The following is a 14,370-nucleotide window of genomic DNA, read 5'->3' as shown; positions in this document are numbered from 1 at the left end:
CTGTTGTTATAAACATTGCAAAACATGGATTATTTAGGTTGGAAGTAAATTGTATTGTGAAGTTTTCATAGCCTTGCAACTTTCTCATTTAGTTATTTTTCATGCCCTTCCATTTTAGATTATATTAGCAATCATGTTTACCATCACTGCTGATGATCACATGTGGAAATTTTTGAAGACGAGGTATGAGAAGAAACAGGAATATTTTAGGCCTAAGCCTGTGGAAAGTTCTGCTAAAGTTACCACTAAAAATTATGGTCACCTCAGTCATTTCACTGCACTAATGCAATAACGGGCAAAAAAGAAATCCATCTTTACAGTGAAGGCTGATTATCAATGGGTTTTACAAGGGCTGTAAACCAAGTGTTTCCAGTGCTTTGTGGTATGCTGATAAAGGCTCCCAAAGATATGTCCACGTTCTATTCTCCAGAACCTGTGAATCTTACTTTATTTGAAAAAAGAGTTTTTGTAGATGTGGCTAAGTTAAGGATTTTGAGATGGGGAGACTATCTTGTATTATATAGATGGGCCTTAAATGCAGTCACCAATCCTTCTAAGAGGCAGGCAGAAGAAGAGTTGACACAGAGGAGAAGGTGATGTGAAAACAGGGCAGAGTTAACATGCACGGTTTCCAGGGATATCTTTGAGGGCCGTTATTCAGCCTACCACATGTAGCATGAGAAATTGAGAAGGTTCCATTCTCAAACAATACGATAAAGCAACAGATTGATGACAAGTCACATGATACTGGAGATTTTGTGAAAAACACTGAAGAACAAGAATTTCTTTCTCCAGGTTGATGAGTCAACAGATTTCAGAAATAAATTTTTAATGATGATAATATTCAATAGTAAGATTTTTAACAATGATAAAATTTAAGAAAGCCCTTTCTTCTGCAAAGGACAGATGGAAACAAGAAAAGGCCAGGAAATATTGTATCTTTGTGTGTAGAAAAGAGAGTTTATCTTGGAGTCACTCTATTGGCAAGTATAACTAATGGTGCCCCATCAAGAGCTGGCTCTGTGAGAGGTTTCATCTTTGTTGTAAAAAAAAATTAAGAGAAAATCCTGATGTTGTCACAGCAGACTGCCTTCTTCAAGGAGAGATGCTGTTGAAAACCTCTTGGATTTGAAAGGAAAAACTTATGGATGATGTTACAAAAACGCTTAACTTTATTAAACAAAGACCTGTTCACTCAAAAATATTTAAAAATCTGGACAAAGAACACTCAAATCTCTTGGTACACACAGATATCTGGTGGTTGGCAGAGGAGGAGTTCTCAATAGGGCGTACAGCTGAAAGGTGAATTGCAGGATACTTTTCAAGAAAATAGGAGGCCAGCTTTTGCCGATGCTTTGAACATGAAGAACGATGGCAGAAATTCACCTTCTTAGCAGACATTTTTGAGTCTATGGGGCTGTTGAAAAAGTCTCTGTAACGCCCTGAAGAAAATGCATGAACTTAAGTGACAAGATTCTTGTATTTAAAAGGAAACTGAGTCTTTGGAAAAATCATATTTTAAAAGGAAATTTCAAACAGTTTTCACTGCTGCTTAGGATGAGAAGTCAGTGAGTTTCAAGTCTGATTACAAATAAGCTAGAAGAACTGCAGAACAAAGTTGAACAGCACTTTTTCTTCCTTCCAATCAATATGTATAACTGGGCGAGGGATCTTTTTTCTGAATCTTCTGCTCTTGGCTTTGAGAAAAGAGAAAGAACTTTGTGAGCCACAGTCTGATCATACACAAGAATGAGATTTACTGATTTTCCCCCAGAGAATTTGTGGATTGGTAATAAGGGTATCCTTTCATTAAAAGACAATAAACATTTTGCAGCAGTTTTCAATTACTTACACGGGTGAGAATGTTTTTTCTCGTACAATAGTTCCCCCTTATCCACGGTTTTGCTTTCTGTGGTTTCAGTTATCTGCGATCAACCATGATCAGAGAACATTAAATGGAAAATTCCAGAAACAAACAACTCATAAGTTTTAAATTGTGTGCCATTCTGAGTAGCAGGATGAAATCTACTGTCCTGCTCTATCCCACCCAGGACATGAATTATCCCTTTGTCGGATCTCCAACCATAGACACGGTCTGCTCCTGACATCCAACCATCGACAACACGATGGCTCAATGTTCTTCCTTTTGATGCACTGATGAAGGCCAACAGCAGGCTACCATTATGTCACAATGCCTACATCATTCACCTCACTTCATCTCATCACGTAAGCATTGTACTAGCTCACATCACCACAAGGAAAAGGGTGAGTGCAATACAATAAGGTATTTTGAGAGAGAGAGAGACCACATTCACATAACTTTTATTACAGTATATTCTTATAATTGTTCTATTTTATTATTAGTTGTTGTTGTTAAACTTTTAGTGTGCCTAGTTCATAAGTTAAACTTTATCATAGGTATGTATATATAGGAAAAAACATTATATATAGATAGATCTATATATATATCTATGTATATATATATATATAGGGCCTGGTACTATTTGTGGTTTCAGGCATCCACTGGGGGTCTTGGAACATATCCCCTGTGGATAAGCAGGGACTATTGTATAGCAAGCATCAAGAGCAAGGACAAAAACTATCTTATTTCATTTAAAAATGAAATCCATACATGCTTATCTCAAGTTTGACTCCGAATTAAAATTTTTTGCAGCAAAAAAAGCAGATTTCATATTAGAGAAATTTTTTTCTGCATTTTTTCAAAAATAACACTTTCATGCAAAAAGAAAACCCCAATCATATATACAATAATTTTGTAACTGCTGTTTGTGTTTGAGACTGATCACGTCGCTCAGTAAGAACATATTTTTTTAAGTGTTCTATAAATTTGTATCTCAAACTAGATCTTTACTCAAAATTTTTCAGGTTGTGATTTGATTAGCTTAACTATTCAATAAGTCTTACTAAAACGCCATGTTATGAGTAACATTAATTAAAATAAATGTACAGCTTTTATTTAAATTAAATCAACCAAGCCTACCTTTCAGAAAATTAAATCTCATTTTGACTTAAGTCAGTTATTTAATAAAAATTTGTCTGCCTTATGAATTTTAAAAATGTATGAAAACAAAACAAAGGTTCACTTCAAAAGGTAAACTAAGCTTTACCACCTATTTTTTCAAGAAAGTTTGGCTAAAAAGCAATTTTTAGTTTGAAATAGGAGAAAACTACTCTTGCCCATGAAATATTCCACATAGTATACCTCATTAGCATCTTACACAGTAGGAATTTATTGTAAGACTTTTAGGCCTATTTGAATAAGGTAAAAAAAGTCAAAGACAGTAAAACAAAGGAAAAACTGAAGTTTTCTCTATCTACACTAATGACTTGCATCACAGTTGTGATCCTTTGTGGGGGGAGAGAACAATACAAAAAGTACACTAATAACTGGGCCAAAATAAGTAGATCTGTCACTGGACCAAAGTGAGTCCTCTCTTTGGCAAGTTCATCAAACTACTCCAGAAGTAATTTCACACAAAGGATAAATTTTATTTACAGCATGCAGCAAACAAAATGGTGCCATAGGGAATACTTTCACAAAGCTATGGCTCCCCAAACAAAGAAAACAGGTGCCTTTGATTTGGGGTAAAGGATGAATATGCAAGAAGGAAGTTTTGTCCTCCTATGTAGAGGCAGGCATAGTCTCCTCTTCCTCAACCACCTTTGCCTCTCCATCTCCCTTCCCATAGTTCACCCCACAGTGTCCTTCAATCCTATATAAAGAATCTCTGCCCAGGATTGAGGATTAGAAAAAGCCAGCAGAAAGCTTCCCCGCCCAGGAGGAGGCTACAGTCCCAGGGTTCTGCAGGGGGCGGGAGTGGGGGCGGGCCTGGGTCCTCCCTTCAGATGTTACAGATGCTTCTGCTTGATCTGCTTAACAGCAATGTGGCAAACCCGTAACATGGAGCCACAAAGAAAAAAGAAGGATTACCTAAGAGAAAGCAAATATTAAAAAGCACTTCATCTTCTTGCTACATCAGGGAAGACTTCACACTGCAGAAACAGTCCCACTCTTGAGACTTCCTTGAATAAAGGAAAGGACAAACGAGGGTTCCAGAGGGCTTCTCTTGGAGCCGAGGCTCCAGGTGGCGACTGGCTCTCCACTGCCACCCAACCATCCAGCTACAATGTCTGTGTCGTGTGTCTCATTTGTGAGGAAATTCTCATCTCAATCAAAGGGGAGTGGGAAGAGATGAAATAAATAAAGCCCCAAATCTTATGATTCTGACCCATAAGCAGACTTTCCTCGGGCTCTTACTTGTTCTCATGCGACCCCAGCAGTCGGCCAAGCCCTTCTACTGTTGGAGGGCAGGTGGATTTTGCTCATCTCAACTGCTCTGCTCTTTTCCCTCCTCAAGGACTTTCTCCTCTAGTTCTTTTTCGAATTTTCTTTCCTTTTTAGGACATAATGCCTTCGGGTAAAGCCCACCTTCTTCTTTCTCCATTTTCCCCTCTTGGTTGTCATCTCCTCTCTATTGACTGGCCTCAGTTGCTGCCTCTGCAGAAAAAGTAGACGATCATTTAACAAATATATTTAAAAAGTGCCTAATATGAGCCAGACACTGTTTCAGCACTGGAAATGCAGTGATGAACAAGAATTAAACTTGTCTTTGCCAAACTTAGATTTTAGACACGGGAATCTAGTAATAAGAAGAAAAGAAAATATATACTATGCCAAATAAAAGTGCTATGGAGGAAGATGAAAGCAAAGTATAGAGTAACAGGGAATGCCTGGAAAGTAGGGAATTACTAATTTATATTAGGGTGGTCAGGAAAGGCCTCACCAGTGCAGCGACATTTGGGTAGAAACCTGAAAGAAATGAAAAGTGAGCCATGTAGATATCTGAGAATATCAGATATCTAGGCAGAGATCAGCACGTTCCCTTCCTGGGGAAAGCAGATGCTTGATGTGTTTGAAGAACAATCAAGAGGCCAGTGTGTTGGGACCAGAGTGGACAAGGGGGACAATGGGAGGAGATGAGGTCGGAGAGGTTGAAGAGTCTAAATTATGTAAAGCTTTCTGGTCCATTTTATGGATTTTTTACTTTAACTCTGAGTGACATGAGAGCCATTGGAGGCTTTGGGGCAAGGGCAGTGACCTGACGTGACTTCTGCTTAACTGGATCACTCTGGATACAGTGTTGAGAGGAGACTGTAGGAGTAAAAGAAAGGAAGTAAGGAGACCAGTTTGGAGGTTATTTCAACAATCTAGGCAAGAGGTGATAGAGCCTTGGACCAGGCTAGTAGCTGCGAGATGGTAAAAAAAAAAAAAAAAAAAAAGCAGTTGGAATCTGAGTATATTTTGAAGATGGGAGAAAGAAAAGAGGCAAGGATGACTCCAGGGTTTTTGGCCTGAGCATCTGGAAGGACAGAGTTTCCATTAACCGAACTGGAGATAGCTGTGGATAAGACAACTTGGGGAGAAAGAGCAGGAGGGTAGTTTTACATATATTAAGTTTGCGATACTAATAAAATAGTAAGTTGACACTCCCCAGTCAAAATTTCCAGGACAAATAGTTCCTGGGGGCAGTTTACAAGAGGGACATTGAGATATATCCCCTCCCCCTAGCATTTTCCCCAATACCATATCCAGTGCAGAGCTGCCTGCTAAATATTATCTAAAAGAAGATATCAAATCAATCTTCAAGATAGATATATGCTGTTCGATTTAAACCCACCCTCCTCTCCAACACACTTCTCACGGAAATTATTCTCTCTTCCAACTCTCACTTCTTCTTCCTCCCCTCTTCCAATGATGATATCATGCCACCTCAATGGAAAAGCTTGGGGTCATCAGCATTTTTCCATTCATCGGATGGGTTTCCCCACAATCATTATCTCATGACTCTCTCCAATCTCGAATGATGAGCTTTTTCTTATGCTCTAGACATAACCCTTCACCCGTGATTTGTTTTTCCTCTTTAATCTTATCTATCTCCTCCACCAGACTATGAGTTCTTTGCCCAGGAAATTCTAGTGGTTTTTTATAAATATTTATTGAAATCATGAATAAATGAATGAATGGTTACAAGCTACCAGGCTTTTCCACTTTTCTGGATTTGGGCTCCACAGTCCTCTCTCTAGAATATTCAATCTCTCTTGGTCTAAAAGTCAAGACCAGATTGATTTTAATTAATGACTTGAGGGATAAGTATTTCTACTATTTAGACTCACTAATGTGATTAAGCACCTACTTTTCACACGAGAGCTAGTTGGAGACTTACATGATGTCTTCAATTTGTGACATCTCCACTTTTGCTGCCTTCATCTCTATAAGAAAATAATAATACCATGTTTTATAGCTTTCAAACTCTTTTCATGCATATTACCTTGTTTAGTCCTGACAAATGAGAGTTGGAAAGGCATAACTAACCACAGGCATATCTGACTTGCTTTCTTTTCTTTTCCATCTCTCAATTTATTCTTTTGGGATTTGATCCCAAAGTAGTTTGAAGAAAAAGGTTTCTCTGTTAAGTTTTGCCATAATTCTTTCAGGAAGATAACTACAAAGGGTAATATAGGCTTGTGGATAGGAAATAATAATTTTGTACAGTTTTTATAAAGAGCTATTGTTTATCAAAGGGACTTCACTATGTAACAGCTCACAAAGTGCTCTATAAACTGAATTTTCATCTTTTCTCAAAGAAATGTCTTCTTTTTGATCACAGATTAGCCTCTTTCTCCCTAAGTCACTCTACCGTTCCTTGCACTCTGATGGTACAGCTCCAGCATCAATGAATCCAGCCAGCTCTCTTGTGCCATTGGGCCAAGGAAAATGATTCTGGGATTAGACCAAGCGGGTAAGTCAATTGTCCCTCTCAGCCACCTCCTTTACAATCTGGACAAAAAAATCCTCTCTCTCCCTGTTTTACTCTGATTTTGGAGACTATTTCCGCAGTGCTTGATGACTTGCCTCTATGCCCTCAGCTACTGTAATTCCTCCATTATAACAACAGAGGGAACCAACGCACTCTCTAAACTAAATTCTAAACTCCTCCCAGATCTCGAGTCACCAGTAGCCTCCAGTCCATTAAGAGATCAAATTCAAACATCCGGAGGTGACAGAATTCCCTGTCATAGCTGGCCCGTACTGACTTTCCAAAAAGGGCTTGCAAGATGAATCTCCTGCACCATGTTATCTTCCTCCATCCGAAGGCCAGTAAACTTGGACAGGGGAAGGAATTGTGATTCCGGTCCCTCAGATACCACAAGGAGACAGAATAGCTGGAGGAAATATTTAGAAGAGGTGTCAAGGAACAAATTAGTTACCTGTAGCATCTTTGCAGTCCACTGAGGAAAAGTCACGATGAGAAATATCTGTTTTGTTTTAATGGGCTCTCTAAGTCCAAGCATAGAATTACAGAAATAAGTGAAAGGAGCAAATCTTACTAAGAACCCACCATATGTCAGGTACTTCATGAGATAATCATGAAATAATTTACATTTATTTAATTATGACAAAAGTAGATATTTCATCCCATCTTAAAATTAGCCAAAGAAACTAGGGCCAAGACAGTTTTGGGTAATTTACTTAGGGTCACATAGACAGTAAGTGGTAGATTGAAATCAGGTCTGACTCTGAAGCCAGGGCTTGGTCTCTAGACCTACAGGGAAGTCCCAAAGGACCAGGCTCAGGCTCTTTCTAAAGCTGCTTCTGACATTGAAGGGGATGTGGGAATTGAAATGGTGGGAAATGTTGTGACAGACTACGTATGGATTGGTCAACCTATCTGAGGATGTAGAAGAAAGTAACCAGAACAAAGTCTCTTGAAATAGATATTTATAATGCCAGGAAGAAACGGATCCTATTATAGGAACCCTCAGATGGCCAAAGTTTATGATAACCACTGTGTTTTAGTCAGTTTAAGCTGCTATAATAAATTACCATAGACTGAGATGCTTAAAAAACAAACATTTATTTCTCATGATTCTGGGGGCTAGAAGTCCAAGACCAGAGTGCCAGCATAGTCGGGTTCTTAGTGAAGGCTCTCTTCTTGGTTTACAGACAGCTGTCTTCTCATTACATCTTCACATGGTAGACAGCAGAAAGAGGAAGCAAGATTTCTTGCATCTTTTCTTATAAGGGCACTAATCCCATCATAAGGGTTCCACCCTCATGACATAATTATCTCCCAAAGTCCCTATTTTCAAACACTATCACATTTGGGATTAGGGTTTCAACATACGAATGGGGGGGGGGGCACACAAACATTCAATCCACAGCATATTGCAAAGAGATATCATTCAGGAGAGAAGAAAGAATGGGTTAGAGAGGGGCAGTAGATTCTTGCTAGTTAGAGACTGGAATTCCAAGTGAATATATAGCATTTATTCCCTGGTCTGTACTAGCCAGGAGGAAAGGAGAGAATCTAAGGAGAAAGACCACAGGAGTGAAGGAAACGAAAAGGAAAAAGGAATTCTACAAGGTGATCATGTAAGAAAATTTACAGAAGAGAAAATAAAAATATCTAATAAAAGCATGAAAAAAGTAGACTAATAACAAGATAAAAACTCTATCAAAATATTTTTGATTATAAAATTAAAAAGAAAAATTTTAATAGTAATGGTTTATATTGATATGGATATGGTAAGTCATGCACTCTTTGACAGCTAATTAGAGCGTAAATGTATAAAACTGGTCTACAAAGTAACTTTGTAATAATGTTAAGTTTTACAGACATTAATTACTTATTCCTTTCTAGTTTGTATTTTTCTATTGCTACATAACAAATACTCCAAAAACTACTTAGCAACTGAAAACAACAATAAACATACATTAATGCATATACTTTTTGTAGGACTGAATTTAGAAGTGGCTTAGACGGGTACTTCTAGCTTAGGGGTCTCTCATAAATTTGCAGTCAAGATTTATGCAGCCAGAACTGCAGTCATCTGAAGGCTTAACTGGAACTGGAAAATCTACTTCCAAGATGATTCACTCAAATGGCTGTTGGCAGGAGGCTTCAGTTCCTCAGCATGTAGACGTCTCCATAGGAGGAGACGTCTACATAGGAGAAGTCTTTACATAGGTCCTCACCATTGTAGACTTTTCCATAGGAGAAGTCTTGAGGGTCTTCATTACAAGGCAGCTAGCTTCCCCCAAAACAAGTGCAACGTAGAAGCTGCAATGACTTTTATGATCTAGGAAGTCATTCACAACCATTTCTACAATATCCTATCAGTTACACAGGTCAGCCACATTCACTGCAAGAGGGAAGTATAAGAGAATGTGAATACTAGGAGACAAGGATCATTGGGGGCCATTTTGGATATTGGTTACCATAGAGTCATTACTTTCGTGCTTGAAGGATTTGGATCTTCAAGAGTTCAACACTAAAATATGGGCCAGCCCTTCTTTAAAGGGATTCCAAGGAATATCTGTTTTGGGTTATTCTTGGCACCACTTTCAAATGTGGCTCAATTATATAATTTAGTTCCTTTATAACTTGTTTGTTAACAAGGGAGCAATGAGAAGACATCATAGTATAAGAGAAGTTGGAAATGCAGAAAGAAATAAAGCTTTACTGGAGAATATATTCAGACTAATAACACCTGCTTCTAGCACTCAGGTAAAGGGCTTACATGTAACCAAGATATGGATTATAAAAATAGATACTTTTCACAAGGAGGACCTAGTCAACTTGTAAAAGTTCAGCATTTATGCTCTCTCTGATTACAATACATTCTATTACAACAACATAGACTGGAATGAAATGCTTCTTTTAACTCATACTTTTCTAACATGTGAGTTGATCAGAGTTCCTCTAAGAAGTCCTAGTGATTTACCTCCACTTCCTTTGGAGCATTTTTACCTTTATACCTTGGATCATAATGATACACATATCTAACTCATTCTACCAACTCCAAGTTCCTTGAAATCAGAGTTCATTTCTATTTCGTCTCTTCCCTCTATTCAGGACTTAACTTCCCTCCCCACTCCCCACTTTCCCCACTTTGCCCTCCTTTTACACAAGCAGATAAACGGCTGTGCTTATTGCCCTTAGAGGAACCTGTGAGCATCATCTGATTTTAGTATTCCAAAAACTCAAGCTCTCAAGTGATTGGTATGGCCTTTAGACATAGAGAAAATGCTTGTTAGAAATAGCAGGAGAGTGCACAGAGCTCTCCCTACTCTAGACCCTGAAAGAGCTATGTAGACATTGAAATAAGGCCCATCTCAGTGGCAACCAGACAAGATGATGACCAACGAAACTAAAAAGCAGATGGCCCCTTCACCTCTCCACCTTGCAGTACATAAGTCACTCCACGCACCTAGAAACTTAGATAAAACATGAGGAAAAGGAGATGGGGGCAAATTGGGACGAAGTTTCTACCACCCCATCTGAAAGGAGCTTGAAACAGAAAAAGTTGAATTACAGAAAAATAAGGAAGCCTACATTTATTACACATGCTAGTTTGTGGATTGAGACTCCCATTTGCTACATATGTTGCTCAGTAAACGTTTGTTGAATGAGTAAAAGAATTGAATGAATACATGAAAAATAAAAATTTGTAAAGGATCCACGTTTGCCCAGGGTGGAATGCTTTTTGACAAGGCAGCCATAGGCAAGGTGGACCAAGAGGAGCACAAGAGCCTGGGCATCCAGAATTCTGCATCCTAGCGACCATGGCCGTGGAGCTGGTAGTAAACCCTCAGCTTTAGTAACCGGGGTATTTCCCTTGGGATACCATCGAGGAGAAATGTAGGCACGGTTTTATTTTCCTAGGTTCCCAGTGGTGAGGTGAGGTGCCTCAACAAGAAAAAGAACCCGTTTTAGTTTCACGTGACGTATTTGAAAGCGGTTAGCAGTCGGCCTGGAATAGTAAGTACTCACTATTAAGTTTACCATTTCGCACCCTCAGTTCTTTCTCTACATGAAATTCACTAATCAACTGTAGCCCCCGCCCCTTCTGGGCCCGCCTCCTTCAGCCTGGAGGATTGGCTCTGGCCCTATTTCCGGCTTCTGGGACCCGGGTGCATACCGTTTCCGGTGTCATGGCGGCCTGAGGTCCCGGCAGTCGGTGAGGCGGCTGCAGGCCCCTCCCTGCGGAGCCGCTGGTCCGGCGGGCGGGGATGTGACCTCAGGTCCTGCCGGCCTGTCCCGGGCGTCGCGTCAGCTCCCGTGTCAGCGCCCGCAGTCCACACCGATGGCGGGATCCGGCTGCGCGTGGGGCGCGGAGCCGCCGCGGTTTCTGGAAGCCTTCGGGCGGCTGTGGCAGGTACAGAGCCGCCTGGGGAGCGGCTCCTCGGCCTCGGTGTACCGGGTGCGCTGCTGCGGCACACCCGGCTCGCCCCCCGGCGCCCTCAAGCAGTTCTTACCGCCGGGAACCACCGGGGCTGCAGCGTCTGCCGCCGAGTATGGTTTCCGCAAAGAGAGGGCGGCGCTGGAGCAGTTGCAGGGTCACAGGAACATCGGTAATAGCAGCCGGCTCGTCTCTCCTCGCCCAGGTCCCAGCCCCAGCGTACACTCCCTCTCAGCCTGGCGTTCCTTCTTCCGTCCTTTAGCGGGAGAAGTGGCTCTGGCCTTCTCGTTGTCACCCTGTCTGGGCCCCCTTCCCATCCCTCTTTCACCCTTTTACTGTTTGCAATACGGTGGAGGGGGTGGTCTGCTTTGCCCGGTGTCACATAGTAGATGCTCAGTAAGTTCCTTTTGCTTCAGGTCTGCATTGGACACCCGTTAGCATCGAGAATTATCTTCTCTAGTGAAAGGAGGCATATCGTTGCTAGATTGTCTTGTATGGAAATTTTTGAATCCTCGCATAGGAGTGAAAAATGGGAAATATTTCTAGGGCTTGTGACATCAGTGCTAAAAACTCATATAGATTATTACCTGGTACATATTTAGTATGGATTTGGGAGAAATGACTCAGTATTACATAGAAGTCCTTATGGAAGTGTGAAAATTAGGAACACTTTATAATTTTCCCTGGGAGGACTATGTTTCATGATTCAGGTATTCAGACTGTAAGTTATGTAATGATTACTGATGATTGATCTCGGAAAACAGTGTCCATTGTCATTACACCAACAGAGACTTTATAATTAGTTATAGCTTTGGCTAATAAAGAAATGTCTTGGTTCCAGGCAAGCATAATCCATGTTTAATTTGAAGTGACCTTTTTTATATCACCATTTGGGAGAATTTCTTAACACTAGTGTTGCGTTTTTTGTTTTTTTTTTTTAAGCTTGCTAAATGGTGTATATAACCGTGGTATTTAAGAGAGAAATTTTTTGCAGGCCTGAGGACTTGTTGAATCTCTGCAAGATTGGGTTAAAAAGTCATCTTGAAAGTATAAATCTCTTCTTTTAATATTTAGATTATAGAGTGCTATTTGGGGTCAAGAACCAATGTTCAATTTTCTTTTTGCATGTTGTGACATTCATCTTAAAGAATACTTAATATTTAGATTTTTACTTTTGATTATTTTTGCTTGGCACCCAAAGTGCAGATTCACCCACCACTGAGTGCTTGGCAAAACACATTTGAATTATTGTGCCGTATTTAATAACTTTGAGTAGTAATCAGCTGTTGAAGCTTGCCTCATTTTATTTTATTAAAATAACCCAGTTGCCCAGAAATCTTATTCATGGGAAAAATAAATCACTGTGGAAACTTGCTTGCTCATCAAAGTTATCCTTCTCTAGACCATTCCAAATTTGTACTGCAGTTACCCTACTTTAGTAATAACTTACTCTGAGACTGATTTTTAAAGTATTATAATTCGTTTCTTTTTCTAGTGACTTTATATGGAGTCTTCACAATCCACTTCTCTCCAAATGTGCCATCACGCTGTCTGTTGCTTGAACTCCTGGATGTCAGTGTTTCGGAATTGCTTTTATATTCCAGTCACCAGGGTTGTTCCATGTGGATGATACAGCATTGTGCCAGAGATGTTCTGGAGGCCCTTGCTTTTCTTCATCATGAGGGTTATGTCCATGCAGACCTCAAACCACGTAACATATTGTGGAGTGCAGAGAATGAATGTTTTAAACTCATTGACTTTGGACTCAGCTTCAAAGAAGGCAATCAGGTAAGAAGTACTTTAATAACAGGGGTGCTTTTGTAGAGACATTTCTGTCTAGAATACTGAAATGCCTGGGGACGAAGCAAATAAAATGACTGTCATTGCCGCCATGTAAAAAAAGGTTTATGTTTGGGTCAGGTACAGGGTAGGCATAGGGGGAGCTAGTGACGTACAAGAGAGCTTTGGAAGTATTAAGAATACTTCGCCGACGTAAAATGCTCTTTTATTCTTGAGCAGTTAGTTAACTGCTGAATTACTGTTCCTGGTGTCTTGAGTGTTGGGGCACTATCTCATGTGACAGTTCGGGCAAACCTTCCGTTCTCCGTGGTTTGTCAGCTCTTCGCCGGAGAGTGTCCTTATTTTTAAGTAGTGTCTAGCAGGCAAGAAGCTATGTAAAAAACCAAGCAGCTGTATGGAAAGTCTACAGCTTGTCTATGAAAACTGCCCAGTTAATGAACCAAAGAATTATGGTAGCCAAGGACTAAAAATTTGTTGGCATTCTGTTTGACAGTGGTTTACTGCACTCTTAGAGAAGCAAATACACTGTAGAGATGGAAGGAGAGTGGGCAATTTTTTATTGGTTGTAATATTTACTCTTCTTCTTTAGGATGTAAAGTATATTCAGACAGACGGGTATCGGGCTCCGGAAGCAGAACTGCAGAATTGCTTGGCCCAGGCTGGCCTGCAGAGTGATACAGAATGTACCTCAGCCGTTGATCTGTGGAGCCTAGGAATCATTTTACTGGAAATGTTCTCAGGAATGAAACTGAAACATACAGTCAGATCTCAGGAATGGAAGGTAAACTGCACCAGTGCTTTGCTGCGGGGTCCTTAATTCCAGGTTAAGGGTACTCAATTTATAATGATTCTCGTTGAGGACTCTGATTGCTTCATCTCCTCTACGCTCCTCTTTCTGCATTTTTGGGACCTTAAATGCCGCTGCTCACTCCCGTAGCTACAAATGTGCTAGTGAGCATTGCATGCTCATTGTTCCTAGCCTGGGGCCTGGTATGTAGTGAGTACTTGATAAAATGTTTGAATGAATGCATTTTCCCAAAGAAGAAAAAGTGATTTCTTTTGTCTAGTAATTTAGTTATATTACATTCTAAAATATTACTGATACAACAATACATTGTAAGTTAAATGATAATTTTACATAATGCTTTACAGTTCCTCCTTTATAGTTGAAAAAGTATTTTAATGCACAATCTCTGAATTCTCTTAACAATTCTGTGAGGATCTTTGAAGTGGATATTGGTTATTCTTTTACAAATGAAAAACTAGAGGCACTGATCCGTAAAGCCACTTGCTCCAGATCGTACC

The 14,370-nt window shown here is 40.0% G+C and overlaps 1 protein-coding gene and 1 long non-coding RNA gene across 2 annotated transcripts in view; one reads left to right on the top strand and one right to left on the bottom strand.

The window, feature by feature from the left end:
* Window positions 1-812: 812 nt before the first annotated feature.
* Window positions 813-11,391, bottom strand: LOC111773493 (uncharacterized). Its single transcript, XR_002807973.2, has 2 exons — window positions 11,005-11,391; window positions 813-1,697 (listed from the first exon to the last, which is right to left on the bottom strand). It is a non-coding gene; the product is annotated as an uncharacterized lncRNA (long non-coding RNA).
* The window catches only part of UHMK1 (U2AF homology motif kinase 1), a 25,117-nt gene continuing 21,733 nt past the window's right edge, over window positions 10,987-14,370 (top strand). Inside the window, 3 exon segments of the mRNA NM_001433531.1 lie at window positions 10,987-11,437; window positions 12,761-13,053; window positions 13,655-13,846. Of these exon segments, the coding sequence (NP_001420460.1) occupies window positions 11,170-11,437; window positions 12,761-13,053; window positions 13,655-13,846 (753 nt within the window). The 5' untranslated portion in view covers window positions 10,987-11,169.

The sequence above is a fragment of the Equus caballus genome, chromosome 5, assembly GCF_041296265.1.
Source record: "Equus caballus isolate H_3958 breed thoroughbred chromosome 5, TB-T2T, whole genome shotgun sequence".
NCBI lineage: Eukaryota > Metazoa > Chordata > Mammalia > Perissodactyla > Equidae > Equus > Equus caballus.
The sequence above is the reverse complement of the archived record's forward strand: the minus strand, read 5'-3'. Positions and strand labels throughout refer to the sequence as shown.